The sequence below is a fragment of the Strix aluco genome, chromosome 5, assembly GCF_031877795.1.
Source record: "Strix aluco isolate bStrAlu1 chromosome 5, bStrAlu1.hap1, whole genome shotgun sequence".
NCBI classification, from domain to species: domain Eukaryota; kingdom Metazoa; phylum Chordata; class Aves; order Strigiformes; family Strigidae; genus Strix; species Strix aluco.
In genome coordinates, this window is record NC_133935.1 from 50027249 (window position 1) to 50050539 (window position 23291).

At 39.6% G+C, this 23291-nt stretch overlaps 2 protein-coding genes across 10 annotated transcripts in view; one reads left to right on the top strand and one right to left on the bottom strand.

Annotated features, from left to right (window-relative positions):
• The window catches only part of GRIP1 (glutamate receptor interacting protein 1), a 342061-nt gene extending 340171 nt beyond the window's left edge, over positions 1–1890 (top strand). For all 8 annotated transcript variants that reach the window (XM_074827290.1, XM_074827293.1, XM_074827286.1 and 5 more), the window contains one exon: positions 290–1890. In XM_074827290.1, coding sequence (XP_074683391.1) covers positions 290–526 — 237 coding nt within the window. In that variant the 3' untranslated portion in view covers positions 527–1890. The remainder of the gene's footprint in view (positions 1–289) is intronic.
• Positions 1867–19901, bottom strand: HELB (DNA helicase B). Of its 2 annotated transcripts, XM_074827295.1 has the most exons (13): positions 19679–19901; positions 18045–18419; positions 15770–15996; positions 11742–12614; positions 10556–10727; positions 9634–9775; positions 8560–8690; positions 7454–7538; positions 5929–5988; positions 5151–5355; positions 4159–4293; positions 3465–3908; positions 1867–2986 (listed from the first exon to the last, which is right to left on the bottom strand). In XM_074827295.1, the coding sequence occupies exons 1-13, from the start codon at positions 19866–19868 to the stop codon at positions 2897–2899; spliced, it is 3129 nt and encodes a 1042-aa protein (XP_074683396.1). In that variant the 5' UTR covers positions 19869–19901; the 3' UTR covers positions 1867–2896. The 2 variants fall into 2 exon arrangements, with proteins under 2 accessions (XP_074683396.1, XP_074683397.1); XM_074827296.1 differs by lacking the exon at positions 4159–4293.
• Between the last annotated feature and the right edge of the window lie 3390 nt (positions 19902–23291).

Genomic DNA, 23291 nt, shown 5'->3' on the forward strand with positions numbered 1-23291 from the left:
AAATTAATGAACACCATGAAAGACAGAAAAACTATGTGCTGTTAAATGTCATTTGTGGAGTGGGCATTGTGACAGCTGCCAACACCTGTCACCAGTGTAAATATGCCCACTTTAGCTACATTCTGATGAAGGGTGAGTAGAAAGCTTAACTGGTATCTTCAGAATGGGCACCATGGTTAAATAGTCTTGTATAGATGGTTCTCCACAAGGAATATTTATATCTGTTCCTCTTGTGATCTCATTTCTTTTTCCTAAAATGGTAACACAAATCAATCTTCTAATTGTTCAGGTAAACCACGTTCGCACCAGAGACTTTGACTGCTGTCTAGTTGTGCCCCTCATTGCAGAATCTGGCAATAAGCTGGAACTGGTGATTAGCAGAAACCCACTGGCATCTCAGAAAGGAAGCTCAGAACAACAGACTTCAGTGAGTGGGGAGTGGAGTGATCAGAATAATGCCTTCCTTCAACAGAGTGGACACACTAATGTTAATACAGAGACACGGGATCCTACAAATACATTATAGCAGAAAATCATTTTAGTGGGACATTTGATAACAAATGATAATTATGGTGCTAAATCCCTTTAAGATTTCTCTGAGATTGAGGCTCAGATGCTATATAGCACTAAAAAGCACAGGAGGTCAGTCTGTCTGTCTCAAGGCTTCTATTAATTCATGGTTCCTTTGAAAAAAGTTTAATTCTTTGTTAAGTCAACTCATTCCATTCTAAACAATGCATCATTAGCAACAGTACAAAAAATTGTAAGGGCCTTTTTTCCCCCAAATAGGAAACTGGGGAGATGTTTTAAACATGATTTAAATGTTCCTCTCCCTTCATCAGCAGCTGCTGTTTGAGGGAAAAGAACGGAGTTAACCTCTGCTGACAGTAGTGTCCAGGTTACATGGTTTTTAAAAACATTTTATCAGAAAGGTGCTGTCTGATGGACAAGGAGGAGCGGTATGCTGCACCAGGTTTTCTTGTTTAATGGCTACATCTGTGATTTTGGGGACCTTTGCTCTGCTGGCAAGAATAGTGCACTCTTCAGACAAAGCACAGTTTAGATGTTTTAACAAAATGCTTGTAGGAAGCCACAGTACACAGTGAATATTACTCCCCTGCTTTGGTAAATTCTGTGAGAAGGTACATTTTTCCCTATGCAATGAAATATTTATTGGTGTGTCTTGCAACCTGTGGGGATTTTTAAGCAGAGACTTTTTTAGTGGGATGAAACCTCTGAAGGAGGATTACTGATGAGTAAAACTGAAATGAGTTCAGACAAATTAGAAAGGTTTTAAAAGAAAATGGCTTTTTTTAAACTATGTCAGTGGAAGATGGATACAAAAGCTCTTTAATGATCCATAAACCTGTAAACAACTTCTTGAAGGGACAAAAGTCCCATTTAATATGCTTTGTTTTCAGCCTTCTTTATGATAAACGTTACCCCCTGTAACATGTTTTTAGAATTTCAAATTGTAAATATATTTTACAAACACATCACACAAATTCTTTCCTCTCCCCTCTTCCCCTCCCAAGCAATAAAATACTGCCAGTTGCTTTATATGCTCACCAGCAGCTGCTTTGGTTTATTCCGGTATTCAAGTTGTTATTGGTAATTCTTGTTATTGGTGAATATAAAGATACTGGATTTGTACAGTTGTAGAGTCTCCATATCTAAGCAATCACCTTACTGAGTTGTTTCTGGTCAATTTAAACTGTTTAACTGTATCCCTGTTGCTGTTTCCGATACATGACCAAGCTCACCTGCCCTGCACACACATGTAGCTCTGGTTTCTATTTCAGCACTGCCAGAAAAGATCAGAATGACATTCAATGCTGAATCATGTTAAAAAAAAAAATTCATGAGTCACTTAAATATGTATTTTTATTTGTAACAAAATAAGTATTAAACTGTAAAGTATTTTTGTACAAATTTAATACTTTAATAGCATGATATTTATCGTCTATGTTATGTTTTTTGAAATTCAAACTGTTGCAAATATTTGTATGGAAAAACTGTATAAATTGAAATAAACAGTGATTTAAAGACATTAAAATTGAGACATCATTTTACTACGGGTTTTTTTTTTTCCACAGTTTTAGCAAAAAATACAATGTTTATATTTGTGGTACACTTTTTCCTGCTGTATGTGTAAAAAAAAAATAGTTAAAAGCAAGCAAGCTGTCTAAATTTTAGTGCAGTATGTCTGATGTTTGATTAAGCATTCAGCTTATCTCAAAAATTACAATGCAAGTCACATAGCACACAAAAAAAGGTTGAAAGTGGAATGTTACTTGTGCTCTGACTTAGAATTTTGCTTTGCTTTCTTACCAAGATCATTACCAGCATATAACCATTAGCTAAAGCAGAAATAACAAGTTCTACATCTCTTTCAAGTACAAAGTGGGAAAAACTTTCTATGTCACTGATTACAACATCCTTGTTCTATTTGAAACAAGATTAAAATCCATAATCCATCAAAGCTTCATGCCCATAGTGCTGCCACATTAGACAAATCTAAAGAAGTCCCCCTTGTAAACTAATTTTTGACTCAAGAGCAAACTCCAGTTTTGCCACATCAGCAACAGCTTCTCATCAATTCCACAGCATAAGATGGATAAATCTTGGTATGGATGGCTACAGTCTTTAAACCTAGAAATCCCCATGTATTCTTAAAGGGAACGTCTGGATTATGTAAGACCTGTGAGTTCGTTCTTCACCAAAACAAAAGAATGATGTGATTTTTGATGACTGACACAGCAAGGAATCTCCTACTAAAACCAGATCACTGAAAATACCAAAGGCTCAGTTCAAAACAAGCTGTTCTTCATAGAACATGCAAATACAGGAAAGCCTTTGAAAAGCATCTGCATACGGCGTGAGGACAGTTAGTTTGTTAGCTTTTGAAAAGCTTCCTAGGAGTTGGTTGTCCCAAAGTTAGATTCTTGAGTCTGGTACATCCAAGGGGGGAATCTTGCACTGTTGTCTGCAAAACAAAACAAAAATGTTATCAGAGTTTGAACCAGAACTAAAATACAGTAGCATCTTCCAAAAAGCTCTTTCCCCATGACAGAACTCAGAAATCAGATATAATGAAAAAAGCATCTGTTAAATGTGTTTGACTGTATAAAAATCAAATGCAATTATTAAATTTTACATTAATCTTTCACAGCAGGTCAGCTCCTAAAAACTGATTTCTGTATTAGAAAAAGCTAATACAGTCTAAGCTAGCCAACAGGTCACTCCAATGAGTAACGAGATGTGTAAATTTACTGCTAGTGACATTATAATTTATTTTTCCATAGGAGTCATATATTACTCTGGGAAAACACCTGCCAAAACTTGACTGCTTGGCCAATTACTGGTCATCTTGAAAATTATTAAATAAATAATTATAAAACAATCATAACAGTACCCAGGTGACTTGCAAAAGTTTTAAGCTTTCTCAGTAAGGAGATACTTACAGGGGGTACTTTCATGGCATCCTCAGAATTCTCTGCAGGAGCTTGTCTTTTACATAGATTTTGCTGCAGACTGCCCATCGGCTCTTCATTGCAAACTGCTGACCCTTCCTGTTTAATCAAGTCAGTTGGAGGTTCAGATGGGTCAGGAGCACCTTTTGTTACAGAATCAGGCCGAGTCTCAAGCTCATGACTCTGCCAGCTCTTTGTCAGGGGAGAGGAAGTTTGTTTGGGACAGTTGCTTGTTTCTGCGATTGCCTCTTTCAAAAATCTCTGTAAGCGAGTTTTTCTGGGCAGGTTCTTGTTAGTGACTGCTCTCCTGAGGTGCAGCTCTTCGGCTATAACATAGACACGGCAGCATCCTCTGGTCACGGCTGTGTACACATGCTGCCAGTGCTGACGGCCAGGAGTACCAACCACGTAGACAACAGTTTTTTCCTCAGAACCCTGAAACATGTTTAAGAACACCTTATCAAATTAAGATCAGTAAGTAGGGTTTTTAAAAAAAAAAAAAAAAAAAGACAGCTTATAAGAGCAAGGAAGTTGGAGACAACCTGGGACACGAGTATTTTCTAGCCTGCATTCAAGGAATTTTACTTTCAAGAGAGCTTCTTACTCTTTCACATGAAAATACCATGCATTAGCAAGATAAAACCATGAGAGAGTTTTATCAGTTCATCTGGTTTTGGTTTTTTACCTGAAATGTGTGAATTGTTCTGGCCCATGCATGTTTTATGTGACATAGCTTTTTCAGTGCCTTATACTTCACAGTGAAAGTGGAGCCATACGTGCTGCTGATGGTCACTAAGCGCTGCTTATCAATTTCTACATCCTAAAAAAATAGCACAAGAACACTCGACAGTAAGCTTGTATCAGCAGTTTGATCAATGTCAATACATCTGTGTGTATCCACATTCTAGCTTTCCCTGAAATTACAATAGCTGCAATGTCAGCCAAGTTAAGTGGTTTCAGAAGACACTAGACCCAAAAGACTGCTATCTTTCACTGACCACCTTCAAGGAAAATAGTTTCATTGTACAGGGCCTACCCTAACCCCTTCTGGTTAGTAAGAAAAATGCTGAGAAAGGCAGTTTTAACTCCCAGAAAACTTAGATTATCCTAAGGTACAGTGAAACATACCAGTGAGACCGTTTAACAATTTGTTGCCACAAACAGAAAAGCCAACCCTGTATGGTTCCCCCTTCCCATGCACAAATATCAATACTTTCACTGCACCCTCTGCTGAGTCAACTCAACTCACTGAACCCAGCAGAAAAATGCAGAGGTTTTTTGGTGCTGTATTTTTTGGTCAGCTTAGTCTTCTGCCAGGGGAGAGCTCAAGCTGTAACATTAGCTTTATTCTTTACTTAAGACTATGTTTCTACCTGTATCCAAAACATTATCTGTTTCAATTGCGATACATTTGAGTATTTACAGATGTATTTACACTACACATGAGCAGACCAACCAAAACACATTTTACAAAAATGCCCAGAGATACTTTTCTTTTAATTCTCTATTGTGAGTCTGCTTCTTTCTTGCCTTTCACTTGATAGTTTAGCAGAAGAACCAAGTATATGTTATGGACTAAAATTATGAAGTGTGAACTGTTTTATTCTGGGGATTCAACAAGGACTGAATCAGTTACCACTGGCGTTTTCTGTGCAAGTTCTTGCAGCAGGGACTTACCCCTGTTATGAAAAATATATCTCCATTGCATAGCCGTTTGCCCTCCTCAGCAGTCTCTGTAGTGAGGCTGGTCTCCCCACTTTTGCATTCACGGCGATTAGGAACTTCTCTAAAACCACGGTCTGGCAAGAGATCCTTGAGGTATATATTCCGCGTGCAGGAAATCTTGTCATCGATTTGAAATAAAAGTCGGTTTTTATGGTCTCTAGGTCAGAGGAAAAAAGGGAGAAATGTATTTACGAAGTATGCATTTACCATCTCTTAGTATTCCTTCTCTTTTCCCTCTCTATACTTGGGCCAGACTAAAAACCTTAATAATGTTCAAAATAGTTACGACAACTCACATTTAAAAGATGTTTCTTGAACTTCTGTAAAACCTTTTGGTAAAAAACAATAATATGAAGTAGCACCAAAATCCTGCTTCCAAAAATATTTCAGAATCTATTTAGAAACCATACAGTGGCAAAAAATAATTAACCTTGAGGGGAAGTCGCTTTTATGTCAATTTTAAATATTCAGCAGTAACTCAAAATCTTGGAATTCACATAATTCATTTAAATGAAAGGCAAACAGTTTATGTTACCTCTGTTCACAGTCTAGGCTGAGATTAGAGCACCCAAAAGAAGTTTATTACATAAATGATTGCTAACATAAATAATCAGATCTAGATGAAACATTAAAACTTCTACAATCGTATTTTAGTTTGTTGGCCTGGCTGTAACACTTTAAAAAACAAAGTGACGTAGTTCACAGGAAAAATTGCAAAACACTGGCTTACCTGGTTAGATGATTTGAATAGTGTTGGCAACAAAGTTCATTTATTAGATCGCAATCTTGCCTAAATCATACAAAACAAGAACACGAACAAAACTATAAATATACAATTAGACGCGATGTCACATTAGCATTAATTTATAATGGAAAAAGCCCATTTCAGGTATGATGATCTTCCAACAATTAAAAACAATCACTGATTCAGAGTTTAGGAGACAGAGCAGTAAAGGAACAGTTTTGTCTAAACACCATCAGAAGTGAGGCAAGGGTGTTTACGATGCATACCTAAGATAGCTAATTTGTTTTTAAGACGAAGAAGAAAACTAAAGAAAAACTAAAGCCTGGACGTATTATTTTTCTGCCTGTGGATATATTAAAAATAGTCAGAAGATTTATTTGCTTTTTAAAGACCTGGAATTTTAACTTTTAAATGTAGATTAAGTACCTATAAGTATATTCTAGAAGAATCTTACATGGCAATCATTAATAACAGTATTTTACCTGAACGCAGATTGGAAAAATAAAATTGATTTCAGAGCTACTCAGCATTCATAACAAACAGGTGAACTAGCTAAAATTTATAAATCACTTATTTGCCCACTAGTAGCCTGTAGATATGAGCTATGTCTCAATTGCTGAGAAAAGGTTCTTCACAAATAAAAGTGGAAGAGTTTTTTCTTAAGTACACCTTTGTGCAAAAGTCTAAGTTTATGGACTATTGGTACTACTGGACATTACATTTATGCCTTCAGTGTTTCTGTGAGGCTATCCGTACTACTCACACTCCTGTGATGGTTCACATTATCAGTGATTACTAACCTTTCCAATCTTTCTTCAAAGCGTGTTAGAGCCCTATACCCCACCCCTTCCTAAATGACGAGTATTGTGCTTCCAAATATCCAAACTGTTGGCATTCACCACTGCCCAGCAGGAGCACTAATGCCCATCAGATTACATGACTAAATCTAGCCCTTGTCACATGGTCAAAATGCAAGTATCTTCTGCCATTTGGTCACTGTCCACCTGTGACAGAAGCATGTACAGACAGGAGGTTATACGCTCCACCATGCACCCTGGAATTCATATCTGGCACGATGGGATACGTCTGAATATGGACATTTCTTTGTATTTTGTGGGTTCCTCCTGCAGTCAAGCCCTCACCTTTTGTTTCTGAAGAACACGGTGCTGTTAGCCAACACCAGAGCACAGGCTCTCAGAGAATCTACTACAAAAACTGACCACCTCTATGTCCATCCTTTGTTTCTTTAACATAAACAGTACAGATGAACATGAACTCAAAGGCCGAAATCATGGTGCAAAATAACATTAAGCTTATAGAAAAATGAAGCAACTCTCTGTGGAGAGACTGGGAGCAACCAGAAGGTACAGGAAAAGACACCTGGCCTGTTGTTCTCTCTAGTAATTTTATGATATTGACACTAGTCTCTCCAACTCGACACATTCAGCTATTTTTAGATTGTGTCTGCTAGCAAGGATTTTTTCAATGTCTGCCTGCATGCTCTTGTTACCTTCTGAAAGCAATGAACTGCGATTGTCTGGCATCCTGCAATCCTGGTCCTTTTTTAAGCAAAGTCTTTATTGCAGTTTGCAAATCTGGTTTAGAAGACATAAAAAAAGGCACTGAATATGCAGAACAAACAATTTAATAAAGAAAACCACAGTTCAATATGAAATTGCCCTTGCTTATTTCTTGCTTCAATGACATTTCAACTTGTTTAAAACAACAACAAAACCCATAAAAACATACTCCCACCCCAAAAAAACCCCACATCACAAAACACCGATATATATTCCACCAAAAGGTATCATGCAGTTATCCCACTGTTAAAAACTGAGAGACAAGAGTGATACTGAAAGAGAGAAATTCTTATTTCTCTGTATTAAGCAACTGCATTTCATGCAAAATAAAGATCTGATATAGCACATTAAAGAGGTAAAGATAGAACATTTTTTAAGCCAGATCTACACATTTAGATTTCACAGAAGAAACCCTTTTTCAGTATTCTGTTTGCTAAGTTACAATAGTAAGGTAAGGTGATAATATTCACACTAATTTTTTTTTTTCACATCCCCCTTGAAGCTTTTTGATGCATATAAAGGCCACTCAATCCACTTATCCAATAAAGGTCAAAAAACCAGAAACAATGGCCGTAACCCTGACACCAAAACAATTTTAAAGAAATACTGGTGTCGTCTCTGCATCCATTTTCCTAACTTGATTCTAGAGTTGGGAGCACATTCCTGTGCAACACACCATCCTGTTACAGTTGCTGTATACCCAAATGATTCACCTTTGAAAAATTTAATCTTTTAAGGTTTGACAGCTCCAGCTATAACATAAAAAGACGATCACATTTGATTACACTGGTGGAAGCTGTTATCACCCCCATTTCAAAATGTAACCAGGGAGCTGGAGCTCTACAGTGTATCCTTTGCACTTACAGGTCTGCTGTGTGCACCTACAGAAGGCAAAAGGTAAACTATCAATCTAGCATTTAAATCTATACCACAAACAAAATCAGACTAAAATCTTCCCAAAATGTTACTACCAGCCAAATAGTCTATGCTTTACCAAAGGGAAAGTCAAGATCACAAACTGACTGTACACACGTACCGGCACAACCCCCACCAGCAGGCAAAGCAACCAGAATGAATTTCTTCTCTGGGCTTGGCATTGTCATTTCCTCATTCCAACCAGACACTTTCAGCACCTCATCAAATTCAGGAAACTTCCGGTAAGAGATTCTTGACCAGAGCAGGGGAAGGAAAACAGAAAAGAAAAATTATTTCCAGTTAAAGGATTCCAGTGTATCATCATCTACATCAGCCTGAAGTTTGCCATTTGTAAGTTTTTGGTCATCTACACTACATATACCAAAAACTCTTTCTTCTGAGCATATCTTGATTTCACACTTAAAAAACTGGTTATTTATTCTCTAAACCTCTCAACACTGCAGTAGATACTTACTTATTACCCATACAGTTCTTCTGACATGAGCAGACTGGAGTAGCACTGAAGTGTTACGGGGGAAAAAAGTGAGAGTGTTTGTAAAACACTTAGTAGTTCTGGACATCTTGCAAATGTTCAGAATATTCTCAAATTTCAATCAACATCAAAAGGTCTCGGGCACTTGGATCGAGATTTTGTTGCTTGAGGTTTAAAAAATAAACCATGCACTGACAGCAAACAGGACCGAAAGTAATGCAAATGCTGGAAACATGCAGAGGTTCTAGGTATTAATACAGCAAAAAATAAAAAGAAACTATGATTTAATGGCCCTTGTCATCTAAATGCTCAATGTAATTCAGCTTGTTTTAGCTATTGTCACACTTACCAGCAAGATCTTTAAACTTCTTATTTAGAGAAGCAATTGCTAGTAATTTCAGAAGGCATAAAGTGATTTGTGCATGCACAACTCATTTGAAAGCAACACAGAGTATTTGATAGTGAAGTATTCTAGCACACACATTTTTTTTGTCCAATACACATACTCCTGGAAAAAAATGCAGGTTGATGTTGTTTTGGGGGTTTGTTTGTGGGGGTTTTTTTTAAACCAGTGTTACTGATTTTGAATAAGAAACTGTAACAGAAACAGTACTATAGTCAAACGTGGATGCACTACTATTCTGCAGGTAAAGGACCAGGCCTACTACGAGAACGCTTCTTACATACATAAGGAAATCCTACCTTGATGCATTATCTACAATTAGTTGCGATTCAGCTCTGTGATTGGTTTGCAGTTCCACAGAAAAGCCTCTTGATTTTAGACCCTCAAAGATATCAGCTAACATGTTTCCTGGGTCTATGCTTGGCAGCTGTCTAGTATCACCTAAACAGAATGCAAATTAGTATTTGTGAGAAGTAGTAACAGATCATCTGTTAAAAACTGTCTCAAAAAAACCACTGGAATTCATAAATACTCAACCCTCTACATACTAAAATGCTTCCTCAATACAATTCATGTGAAATAAAACTTTCAAGAATCTAAGAAACTTTGTTTGGGGAATCAGGCTGTAGGCTTGTTTAAATTTTTCATACTCCTCGCTCAGTAATGTTTTACCAGCACATGCAAATCACTCTGCATGATGAACACTGACAGCAATCACATCTTATTCAAACACATTTTGAAAGTTACATATTTAAAAACAAACACCATAAATGGCACGCCAAAAAGCAAACCTCTGAGAAAGGAGAAAACTTTGATTTTACACTTGTTTTCCTTTCTGAATTAAAACAAGATGATCCTAGCATTAAGAACGACACGAAACCTCCCTTCTAACATGTGATTAATATGCTAACACTAGCTTCTTTAAATTTAAGAAAAACCAGAAAAGTCTTCCAGTTGCAAGAAGTAATAAGCAACCACATGCAAGTCATAATACTTTCAGAATGAGACAAAACATTGCTAAACAGAGAATGGAAATACTGATACTTTCATATTGACAGCTGAGATCTCTCATTTGACCTATGAATAAGCAGAAATATCCAAGTACAGAATAATGTAACATTCTGGGGTTTTTAAGAGACTCAATGAGACCAGTGGCAGCTCTGATACTTACGCTGTATATTATTAAATATTGTATAATGCTAAATTTGCTGTTTCACTTACCTAGAATAATAAGTTTGGCAAGCTGAGCATGATCACATAAGAGTTTTAAAACTAAACTAAGAATGTGTACAGACACCAAACTTCCTTCATCCACAACCAGAATCGTCACAGAAGAAAACCTCCATGGCTGTACTTGTTCACTCTGCCTCCATGATTTAAAACTATAAATGATCTAGAAAAAAATCAAAATAAATCAAGCTCTGACACTAACCAACTGTAAACAACTGTCTTACAAAAGTAACCAGAGTGTGGTATCTTCTAATGTTGTATTTAAAGCTATTATCTGAAATTCTGAACTTAAACCTGTAAAGACTCAGAAGACTTAACTGTTCAGTCTTACTTTCCTCCTTGGCAAATACATTTCTAGTTGAGATTATCAACACTTATTTACATGAAAGCGCAGAGATGCATCCTTTTTTTTTTCTGCAGGGACTCTAAAGGATAGAAGGTTAGCCATTAGGTTGCCCATTAACAGAACACTTCCTATGACAACTTGCTGACATTAATAAAGCCCCAACATTGCATGGGGAAGGGGAACAGGCAGCTATCCAGTCCCGAAAGATAAAATAAGTCCACAGTACTTTTTATGTCATTATAATTTTGATTTATACAGGTTATTGCACACCTCCAAGTCTTCTTGGCACCTTCCACTACCTAGGACAACAGACTTTTTAACAAAGAGTTTGCTTTCTACTTTTTCCTAAAAAAAATCTGCACAATATTTAAGTCATTAAGAAAACACTGAGAGAATGAAATTTATCTAACTAGTCAACCCCAAGCTGTCAATCTCTTTATGTATGTAAAGGTATCAGTATGATGGCTAGGCAACAGGACACTAGAAAACAGCTCTGCCATTTAGAAAGCATTTCTGTCTTTCTTAAAAGGAAACAACTAAGAAGCTAAAAGCACCCAATGTCCTAAAAAAAGCACAAAATTGAGATGTGTGTAAGTAGAAAAAAACCCCAAAGTTACAGCAAATTATGTATCTCAAATGATTGATTTATAATTCCCCAAAACATACTGCTGCCTTTCAAATACTGACAAGCTGTACCTATGCATTATCATTAATAGCTACATATTTCATAAGAAAAGTTCAGTAATGAGCTTTTTTCCCAAAACAAGAATGGACAGTGCCAAAAGGTCTTTCAGAACATAATTTTAAAAAAAAATTTTAAAAATTCCTTACCTGATGCAGTGTATATGCAGGAAGCTTAGTTTTTTCACTCAAAAGGCTTGCCGCCCTCCCTGTAGGCGCAGTAAATAGTACATTCACAAGTTTTTTTGTGTACATATTCTCTGATTCCCTGTGATGATCAAAGGTATTCCATTCCTCAGATGCATCCAGGTCTTCTTCAAAGTCCTTAGAAGCAGCTTCCACTTCTTTTTCCATCTGCTTTAAGTGACGAAAAAGGCAGCTAACTATTGTACTCTTCCCACAGCCTCCTTTTCCACTTATGATTGTGACAGGATTAGAACAAATCTTTTCCATAGCAGTCACCTGATCTAAGTCTAACTCTGCTTTACTTTGGGTACCAGACGTAGACCCCACTTTGTTTTCAGGAAAGCGATTTTCACCGTTATGACTGTCCGGATTATTTTCCTTCAGATGTTCCATTTCACAAGCCTGGGTAACATCCATTTTGTTATCTACCATTTCTCTTGGTGTCTCAGAAGCATTAAGTATCTTTCTCACATCAACATCCAGTTGCCATGAGCAGTTTGACAAAAGGCGACCTACATACATTGCAATGTCTTTTTCAGATTTGTAAAGATGAGGCAGAAACACTAGTTTTTTCTCCCTAATCACTACATTCTGAGCTTTCAAAAATTCAAGAGATTGCCAAACATTCTCAATGGACATATCTTTAGATACAAGATGAGCTAATTCATCTTGATCTTCATAAGTGTGTCCCATTTCTCTACACTGTTTCTTGAGTTGATCGTACAGAATTAATGCATTCTTCTGCAAGTCAGGAATCTTCCAGAGGAGACGTTCGCACTGACAGAAGGCGGCCCATGTTGCCTCACAGTAAGAAAGGTTCAGTTCCCTATAGGTAATCTTCTCCGCAAAAAGAATAAAAGCAAACATATATTTATTTCAGAAGTGTTAGCCTCTTGCTGAATAACATTCCTCCTAGTAAATACAAATTGCAATTCAGAGAGTGGAAGTCTATAAAAATTTATTTATTTTTCATAATGTATGAAGTTATAATGCTTTTCAAGCTATATGAGAGCAAGATATTTAAAAGTAAGATGGAATGATAATTCCTCTCAGTCACCCTTCTGTCTAAAACAGAAACTTTAAAAATCAAAAACCTGGCACAGAAATTAGGTATTAGGGAGAACTCATGCACACCCAATTCACACAATTTCAAGTAAAGGCACAAAAACTGTAGAAACAGAGCACAAGAAAGGCATTAGCCAGAATACTGTCCCCAATTCTGAACATGCAGCTTCAAGAAAAGTTAGAAAAGCAAAAGCTCAGCTCATATTGAAATTGGCCAGAGATGTCAAAAACTACGAGAAGTAGGGTTCTTCAAGTATGTAAACAACAAGCAGAAACAGAAAGAAAATATTGGCCCACTGTTTAACAGAAGAGGTGAATTAGTCACTGAAAAGGCAGACACTCTCATCACCTTCTTCACCTCTGTACTGTTGGGCCCCAGGCCTTGGGAACAAAAATCCAGGTCAGCACAAACACAGACCCACGATCAGTAAAGGAAGAGTTGGTATGCGAACTATTACAGGAGCTTCACCCCTATAAATCCATAGGCCCTCATGTTATCCACCCAAGGGTGTTAAGAGAGCTGGCTGATGTCGTTGCGAGGCCGCTCTATAATATTTGAGATGTCATGGAGGTCAGGGGATGTCCCAGAAGACTGGAAGAAGGTGAATGTCACCCCCATCTACAAGAAGGGCTTAAAGGAGGATCCAGGAAATTACAGGCCCACCTGTCTTACTTCAGTCCTTGGGAAAGTTATGGAACAAATCCTCCCAGGGGCTATCACAAGTCAAATGAAGCACGTGACTGGGAAAAGCCAGCACGGATTCACCAAGGGCAAATTGTGCTTGACAAACCTGATCGCCTTCTACGACAAAGTAACCTTCTCAGGTGATGTGGGGTGAGCGGTGGACACTGTCTGCCTGGATTTCTGCAAGGCTTTTGATACAGTTCCCCAAGACTCCTCCTAGAGAAGCTGATACATTACGGTCTAGACAAGCAGTCTGTGTGGTGGGTGGGGAACTGGCTGACAAGCCACACCCAGAGGGTGGTGGTAAATAGCTCTTTTTTATACTGCCAACCTGTCACAAGTGGGGTCCACCAGAGATAGATATTGGGCCCAACACTGCTCAGTATCTTCATAAGTGATCTGGATGATGAAATCAGGTGTACCCTGGTGAAGTTTGCTGATGATACCAAACTGAGCAGGGAAGTGGACACTTTGGAAGGAAAAGCCACCAGGCAGGAAGACCTGAATACGCTGGAAGAGTGGGCTAACAAGAACCTTATGAAGTTCAACAAGAACAAGCGAAGGCCTTGCACTGGGAAAACATAATCCAGGAGTGCAGCACAGGCTGGGATCTACCTGGCTGGGGAGCAGCTCTGTGGAAAGGGATCTGGGGGACAAGAAGCTCAATATGAGTGAAGAGTGTGCTGCAGCAGCAAAGAAAGCCAACAGGATGCTGGGTGGCATCAACAAGGGCATCACCAGCAGAGATAAAGAAGTCATTATCCCGCTCTACTCAGCGCTTGTCAGGCCACACCTGGAATACTGTGTTCAGTTTTGGTCCCTGCTATACAGAAAAGATGTGGACAGGCTGGAGAGGGTCCAGAGAAGGGCTACAAAGATGATCAAGGGACTGGGAAGCCTGCCACATGAGGAAAGACTGAAAGAATGGGGTTTGTTCAGCCTTGAAAAGAGAAGGCTTATCACCATGTTCCAGTGTTTAAAGCGTGGCTCCATCTTCTGATGGAGACTCCTTTTTTACAAGGAGTTGCATGGAAAAGATGAGGGGTAATGGGCACCAAGTTACTCCTGAGAAGATTCTGACTGGACACAAGAGGAAAATTTTTCACAATGAGAGCAATCAGCCATTGGAATAATCTCCCAGGAAAGTGATGGATTCCCCAACACTGGACACTTTTAAGTTACAGCTGGACAGGGTGCTGGGCCATCTTGTCTAGACTGTGCTTTTGCCAAGAAAGGTTGGACCAGATGATCCTTGAGGTCCCTTCCAACCTGGTATTTTATGAAGAAATACACAATACAACCTTTACAGAGACTACCACAAAATAGTGAAAGACTGAGATGTGCAAAAAAGATGAACTATTGAGGGAAAGAAAAATGAATTGGATTTGCTGAGCCTTAAGAGAAAAAGCTACAGAGAGTCTTCAAACAATAAAACAACTGCAGAGAGAATGCAGGTCCTTGGTACAAGAAACAAGAGAGCAACAAGACTATATTGCATCAAGGTACACTCAAATTGGACATCAGGAAAAGCTTTTTAAAGGAAAGGATGTGAAACAGTAGAATATGCTGGCTAGACTGCTGAACCTCTGAAATTGGAGGTCTTAAAGACAAGTCAGAACATCTGTCAGTAAATGCACTGGGGGGTTGAAGCAGAGGGATTAACTAATCACATTTCTGAACTATTAAGGTCTAGCTCCCATCTGAGGTATGGGAGCGCTAAGGTGAGATGCAGCAGCGGCAAAGTTGCACAGCGAGTGTAGCAAAGGAAAACGGGAAGGTTAGCAGCAACTGCAAATCCCATTACAAAAAAGGAGAACCACTAGACCAGATGACCTCTTACAGATTAACTTATTTACCTTACTATGAAAGCAGAGACACTGATCTATGTATTCAGAACATTGGCTAGTATAAAACTGGACAATTGAGGGTTTTAAATTAGCTTTCTTATTTTGGTCCAATTACCTCGAATATTCAATTTGCTGTTACTTGTAGAAAAGAATAAACAAATGGTTGTAACAAAACCACTTTTCAAATCTTCTGAGATTAATTTATTGTAGATGAACCAGGAAAAAAAACCCTTTGCTGAAACTGAGTTCAGTACATCATCCATTTCCAAATGAACTAAGCCTACCTCTTACAAATGCCCAGTTAATAAACTGAACGTAACTGAAACAGCACTGTATTCTAATGAAGCTCAAATGTAACAAACACCACATTTTTTACACTGCTTAACATTACTCACCCTGCTGAATCCAAGTTTCCATGGCTCATTCTTTAATATCTCGTCCAATTCTGTTAGTATCTTGTCTTGAAAATGTATTTCCTCACCATTCGTACTATTGTTTTCTTCAGTCTTTCTTTGCCAACACACCATATCCAACAGACTGCAAAAATGGCGTGGCAGAAGAATCGGCAAGAACTCCAATATCATCGGAAAAGTCAGAGCTACCAATACCGCCTTTCCTGCAACTATATGCACCATAAACCAAAAAAGTCTTAAGCAACATACAAAGATATTTGAAAAGGCAATTTAAACTGACTCTGGCTTTTATGTTTCTGCCTCCCCTACATCCAAAACATCCCAAATTTTTTTCAGTTTCTGATTCTTTGTAGTACTTTCCAAATTATTTTAAAGTCTGTTTTCCCTGAACTGCTCTGGGAAAAAATAACGTAAACAGATGACCTAAAAACTGCAACTAAATGTACTCATTTGGAAAATATGTATCATACACTTGGTTTAAACTGCACACTCAATAGCATTTTGTAGAAAGTCAGTTCAGACGTCACCACACCTGCCTCTTACCTAAAGCTAATTTTCATACAGATGTACAGAAGAACATTTAAAATCCCAAATAAGAAAAGAGGCTTCTAAAATCATAGTATCAGATCAGTAGAGGAACTTAGGAAAACAGTGCTCTCCACTGGCTTTCTCAATGACCCCAAACTTAAGCTATCACTTTCCCTGGTTGTATCGCTGTTGTGATCTTCAAAAGGGAGATAATGAAATGGATTTGCTCTATACCTTGCTTTAAAAAACAAATTTCAGAAGAAAGTGAGACTTTTAGAAGTTTTATCTCCTGGCAAGAAAAAAAAAAAACAACGCAATTTTTAATTAAGTGTTAAGGAAACTTCATAATTCCAAATTTAAAACACCAATTTTTCTCAGTTAAGTGCTTTTTCTGATGTCTTACCTACAGAAAGGCAAAGATAAAACCTTTTCTGATCCCTGTCTTACCTACAGAAAGGCAAAGATAAAACCTTTTCCCTTTAAAGCAGGTACTTAATTTACACATGGAGAATCAATATGCACTATCTCCATGTAAAAATATCATGAAGGCTTGAAAAACAAACTGCTCGAGCCCATAATAATTAATGACAACCAGAAAAAAATGACAATAGCAGCAACATGACATACACAGGGGTGGGTGGTTGTTTCTATTGCCCAATGATAGAGAAAGAAGAAAACTTAAATTTGTAGCAAAGTAATTTAAGTTAGATACTAGGAAAAATCCGCCAACTACACCAACAGTGAACAGAATACCTAGGCACACTGTGCAATCTTCACCCCTGAAGATTCATGACCATACTGGACAAGCCTCAATCAAAAGTGATCCATATATCCCATTAAAATTCACACAGCGAACTAGAACCGAGTTTCTACCACTATCAATTCCCATCCCTCTGTGGTCACAAAAAGATTTAAAGTCTGTAAACAGGGGTTAAGAACTTTTCTACCATTACAAAAACAGAACAAAAAGCATGAAAGCCCATAGAACTGAAAATTTTCCTCTCTTTACACATGATTTGGAGTAAAGTCAGCTCAAATCTAACAGAGGCTCTGAACTCTACTGTTTAAGATACAGTTTGACCTTTGAAATTGTCACCTCCATCTTTTGACCTGACACTGTCCAGTAAACTGGAAGACTTCATTTGCTTGTATGCAACAGTAGATAGACCCAACCTGTCTGTACAGATTTATGCACAGCTGCAGCTGAATTTTAAAGACCTCCTCAAATTCAGAGTACTGAGTCCCACAGCACTGACACCTAAGTGGCTCTGTATAGCACCAACCCAGGACTGCCTATGTCCGCATCAGGAACATGGTATAATAGAAACAGATCATCGGAGCAAAACAAGGGAACTAGTGCTGAAGACATGCCTCAGATGACTTGACTTTCTGTACTTCAGAGTTTTGCTTCAGACCAGCTATAGTCTGGTCCCACAGGCTGAATGCCCATTAGGGGTTGGAATACCTTAGGTATGCAACTGGAACTGGAATTCTAGTTAGTAAGCCTACAGAATTCAGGAAAATCCTTATGTGTTTCTAACTGTATGCCTATCTTTAACTGGTCAGCTGTCCCACTGTCCTCAAATTTAAAAAAAAAAAATAATAATTTTTGCATGTTCAAAATTCCTTTGAATATACACTTCATATGAGGACATGTTAGCCTGAACACAGTATCTGGACAGAACTCATTAGCTTATAAAACAATCAAAATAGCATAGGATATACCTACATGATTTTGAAACATAGTGGAAGATGTCATAAGCCCGAGTGTCTCTTTGTTTCTTCCCTGTCTTTATGTGTGAAACTTGGAACTGTTTTAATTTTTCTTCAAGATTTCTAAAATTCAGCATAGACTCTGTAGGAAGCCAAGTAAAAAACTTTTCTTTAAAATCCTCAGGAACAGCACATTCCTTAAGAAAGAGTGAAAAGACTTGTCGGTTGTTTTCTTCTATATCAGTCCGCAGAAAATATGATGGATATCCTTGCACAAAGTACTTCGACCCAGTTTTTTTAGCTTTAACATTAACTCTCCACCAAGGGCCAACTAATGGAAAACGTCCAACCACTTCATACTCCTTTCCGGAGTTTTCTTCTTGTATAACAACTGAATCATGAAAAAGAAAAATAAAACCATTGTTAATGACAGTCATAGAGATTAAAAGTTCAGTTTGATTAAAAGTTTTGTTTCTTCAAAGATTATTTTTCTTTTGTACAAGTTGCAGCAGTAGAAGTGAAGCAGGGGTTTTCATAAACTTCCCCATGCAAGTCTTTCCAGTAGTATTTAAAAACAAAAGCAAAACCAACCTCAGAAACAAGCACTGAAACTCCTTCAAGTGTCAGAACTACAAAATTAAACTTGCGTATGAATATTTATTAAGCCAAATAAACACACTGGTTTAGTATCACACCATTTATGCCAAGCCAAGTCAAGTTTGCAATTCCATTTTAAAGTTTTGCCACGAAGTATTGCATCATGGTGCCTGCATTCCCTTCAGATACATTTGTATACCAAATACTTCCTGCAACTAAACCCACCAAAATTACAAGCAATTAACACAATAAACTCTTAACATTTTGTATGACCTAGTTTGCCGCCTCCTTCCCTCACAAAAAATAAACACACCATTCCTCAAGCGAGCACCTGCCTTTAGCAGGACCTCTTTCTCACCGAACCAGAGTACCACCAGCTCTTAGGTCTGTAACAACTTGTTTATTTTCTTCTTGTTACCTAGCTCAATTTAGCCATTTTTAAAACAATTTTTGGATAAAATACTCTTGCTAGGGAGAAGTTGCTCCAACATCACCTGCTTTTCTAAGTACTAAATAGAAAGTAGGGAATCAGTAATGCCAAGTATCAACGCTCTTACATGCCATAAAAGAAAAAAAAAAAAATCATTTTTTGTGTAAAGTTAACTGGAATGGAAAAACTTTGTTTTCTTACTATTGCAATACCGTGGCCATACAAAAGCGCGAATTACACCACCCTTCCACTACCTGTGTAAGATTTATCACCTACTTCGGATCATTTTCCCTTTACTTGTGCATTCAGTAACCGGGGAAGGAGGGAGTTCCCGATTTTATTTGGTTTGGAAACATTCTACACGAGCAGGCAAGAGCCTCACGACCCCGGCGAGGAGACAGGGGGGCGCAGGACCAGACTCGCGGGCCGCGGGAAGGCCGCACGCACGTTCCCCCCCCCTCCCCCGGGCCGGGCCCGGCCCGGCGCGGCAGCTGAGCACAGCTCCCCCGTTTCCAAGGCAGCGCCCCGCGCCGCGCCCAAGCCCGCCTCCGCGGGAGCCGGCGGGCAGGGGAGGACACCGGGGGATGCCCGGACGGCCCCGCCCCGCTCCCACCGCCCCTCACCAGCTCGGCGCGGGGGCAGCGTGGCCGCCAGCTCCGTCCCGGAAGCCTGTAGGAGCGCAGCCTCCACCAAGTAGGGCTCCTCCTCGGCCTCCTCCTCGGTCTCGCCCTCCGAGTCCGCCGCCCAGCGCGGAGGCAGCAGCACCCCCAACAGCCCCACCGCCGCCCCCCGCCGCGGGCCCGAAACCGCCATGTTGCCGCTGAGTCGCGCCCGCGCCCCGGGATCCCTCCGCTCCCCCCGCGCCCGGCGCGGAAGGAGACGTCGAGCGGGCGCGAAAGGGCCCCGCCAGGGGCGCTGAGTGTTGTGGGGTGTCGTCCTCTGGGTCCCGGCCAGTGTCGGTGGTGGCCGCGGCCCCGGCCCCGGTCCCGCTCTCCTGCCGGCGGTGGCGGGGTAGCCTGAGGAGGCCGGGCCGCCTCTGGGGGTGCGGCCCTTGCTGGCGGCTGGAGCCCGGCAGACGAGCGGCGGTGAGGTACCGGGTAATTCACGACAGTGGGACCTGTCCTGTGGAGGAACTGCGCTGGACGTGGGCAGGGCCGAGCCCGGACCCCCAGCTCTCGCCCCGCCATCGTTTGTACTCGTGCATTGGTACCCTACTGCAGAAAGACTGCATTTTTTAATAAATCGGGTGATAATTCTGTGTCTTTACATGACCCCAATCACAAAACCATCAAATCATAAAATCAGATTTCCAATATACCCTATTACATTTCACCCAGCTGCCCCCCGAAGTCGTATAATATTACATACAGCTGGCAAATGGTTTTCCAGGAGGTCCTCATTTAAAACCACCCGTGCTTGCCTGTATTGTAACCTAGGCAGTTCACATAACAGCTTAGTCTTCGCTTTTGTTCAACACTGCAGATCTTTGCCTTTTCTGAAACTTTATCAAACAGTAGTTTCACGTTTTCTTGCAGCTTGTCAATGAAAATACCAAGCTGTATGGTGTTCAGTATTGATCTCTCCTGAAGTCTACCAGGTATCCTGCTGTTCTTGATGAAAGCAGTATTCCTAGGATGTGTTTTAAACTCATTTTCACTGGTTAGTAGTTAACAGGTTAATATTTGCCATGTTATTATGTAGCTCTGTTTTTTAAACAATATGTCATCTAGTTGTAATTCTGCATGTTCACCCCTATCAGCTAGTATGTTTCTGTCACAGAATTAAGTTTGTTTGTTAAGGTTTATTTTCAAAAAATAAAATTAAATAAAATTAATTCTGCTGGCTCTTGTGTTTTCATTTGCCCCCTCTTTAATTTTTTAACTGTATTTTCTTCCAGTTTCTCCTTTGTTTTGTTTTGGACTCATGTCACACTAACTAAAGTGAAGGGCACTGTGGATGTCTTGCTGCCACTTCACAGTACTGGCACACAGATCAAAGGAGAGGCAAAAGCGGTAGGTGCTGGTGCAAAAGATTTGTCTGTTTGAAATTAAGTAGCTGGGTGTTTTTGAACTCCAGACCAAAGTGCAACATAGAAATGGCCAATACTACACTAAATATAACATACCAGTCTACAAACAGCAGCGGATAGTTTGCTCAGCTTCTGAGAAGCTGTCAGCAGCATAGGCATACTTTTCAAAACAGTAGCAAAGGCTGTTTGTACATATGTTTAGAAAAAGGGATATGTAATAAAATAGATCAATACACAACATTTCCTTTTGGTCTAAGCTAAAAGAGACCAAATCGTTTTTCACATTGTTTCGTGACTCCTTCCCATGCATGATCCAGAAGGCCCTCTGCCCACAGCACTATCCTACAAAGAATGGCCCTCTCTTCGCCACCTTCCTCCTTACAGAACTGAGGGCCTTTAGCTCAGTCACACACAGGAGCGTGGACTCTCCCTCTGTCCTGATGTGGTTGTCTGCCGCTTCTCTATTTCTGGGAATACCTACACTACTGTGTCAAGTAATACCTATAAAAAGACAGAGACATGTATGTTGAAAGAACGCAGAGGGAGCCCAGCCATCATATAATGCACAAAGGCTCAACTTTATTAGTACTCACACTTCTTTTATATCCACAATAATTAGTTCATACATATTGCAAAAAGCAAGCTCCTTATAGGTTGCTAAGGTTAGATACATTGGTTGCTAAGGTTAAATACCAATCTCTCCCGTTATGATTTCTGCAAGGCCTTCTACATAGTCCTGCTTCTGTTCTTTGTTCTTCTTTGATACTTTTCGGTATTCTCCCATCACGTCGCCGTTGTCAGCAGTTCCTCGGTGCTGTGCCCTTTCTCACGTAGCCAGTTGTTAGCAAACTGCTCCACATCTCCCCCGTTTTCTTTTTGCACTTGTGCTAAAAATATTGCAGAGGCAGTCTTCTGCAGGGCCCTTTGCAGAAGACTGACAATACATGGCAACATCAAAAGCACAGTCACAATTACCAAGATCATGACCCCTACAGACTTGATCAGAGATATTAACCATCCTGAAAGTCCCCATTCTTTTAACCAGCTTTCAATCCCTAATCCATCTACTTGTTTCAAGCTGTGTAGACCTTCTTGTAATTTCTTAATCTTTGCATGGACTGAAGAATAATTGTCTGTCAGGTTCATGCAACACATTCCTTCAAATTCCTCACATCCATGTCCTTGTGCTAAAAGCAAAAAATCAATAGCTGCTCTATTTTGTAAAGTAGCATGTCTAACACTATCAACATCAGTTAAAAGGCCACTTAAAGCTAAAGAAGTAGCGTTAGTCTGTTTGCTAAGCCAACCAAAGTTACCCAGATATTCTGCTTGGGTTGTGGAACTACCCATCCTTCAGCCTGATGCAGGTTCCAGCACAGGCCGAACACACCGAGCAGGAACCCAGCGAGGGCCGGCATCTGTAGAGACACAAGCATAACCCCTGCCCCAGGTTAATCAGTCGCTGTCGATGAGCTTGTCTCTCCTCTGGTGTCATTGGGAGGTGCGGCAGGTTTCGCCCATCTCGCTGGAACCCATACAGTGCCTGTTGGTGTAGAAACACAAAGATATCCCCTTCCCCATATTACTACTTTAGCTGGTCCTTTCCACAATCCATCTTTTGGATCCTTATAATTTACCCATATCTCTTTCCTTCCCTCACTTACTTTTGCCTTTTCATAATGTAACATAGCTGGTGGTTGTTCTGTGTCTCCAAATATACACAAGTGATTCATTACAAATAATGTTTTTGCTAATCTTTCTTGTACATCCTGTATTTCCTGATATTTTGTTACATAACGTTTCAAGGTACCATTTGCTCTCTCAACTATGGCCTGTCCTGTGGGAGAATGCGGTATCCCTGTTACATGCTTCACTCCCCACTTGTTTAAAAATCTTTGCATTCGACTTCCAACATATGCTGGTCCATTGTCTGTCTTTATAGTATTCGGGACTCCCATTATTGCAAAACAACATGTTAAGTGTCTGATTACCTGTATGGCCTTTTCCCCACTCTGTGCAGAGGCCCATATATATTTGCTATAAGTATCTATAGTAACATGTACATATTTAAGTCTACCAAAACTTTGTATGTGAGTCACATCCATTTGCCATACTTCATTAGATTTCGTCCCTCTAGGATTGACTCCTATTCCAATACCAACCCCTTTATTGTGAAAACTACAAACAGGGCATGTTTTTACTATGGC

Excerpts from the sequence above, each read along its gene's own strand:
- HELB (XM_074827295.1), bottom strand. The coding sequence starts at position 19,868 with ATGGCGGTTTCGGGCCCGCGGCGGGGGGCGGCGGTGGGGCTGTTGGGG. Across the intron at positions 5,989-7,453 it reads CAGTTCATTGCTTTCAGAAG|GCAAGATTGCGATCTAATAA; the intron begins GTAACAAGAGCA and ends TGTATGATTTAG. Across the intron at positions 4,294-5,150 it reads ATATATTTTTCATAACAGGG|GATGTAGAAATTGATAAGCA; the intron begins GTAAGTCCCTGC and ends CTATTTTTTTAG.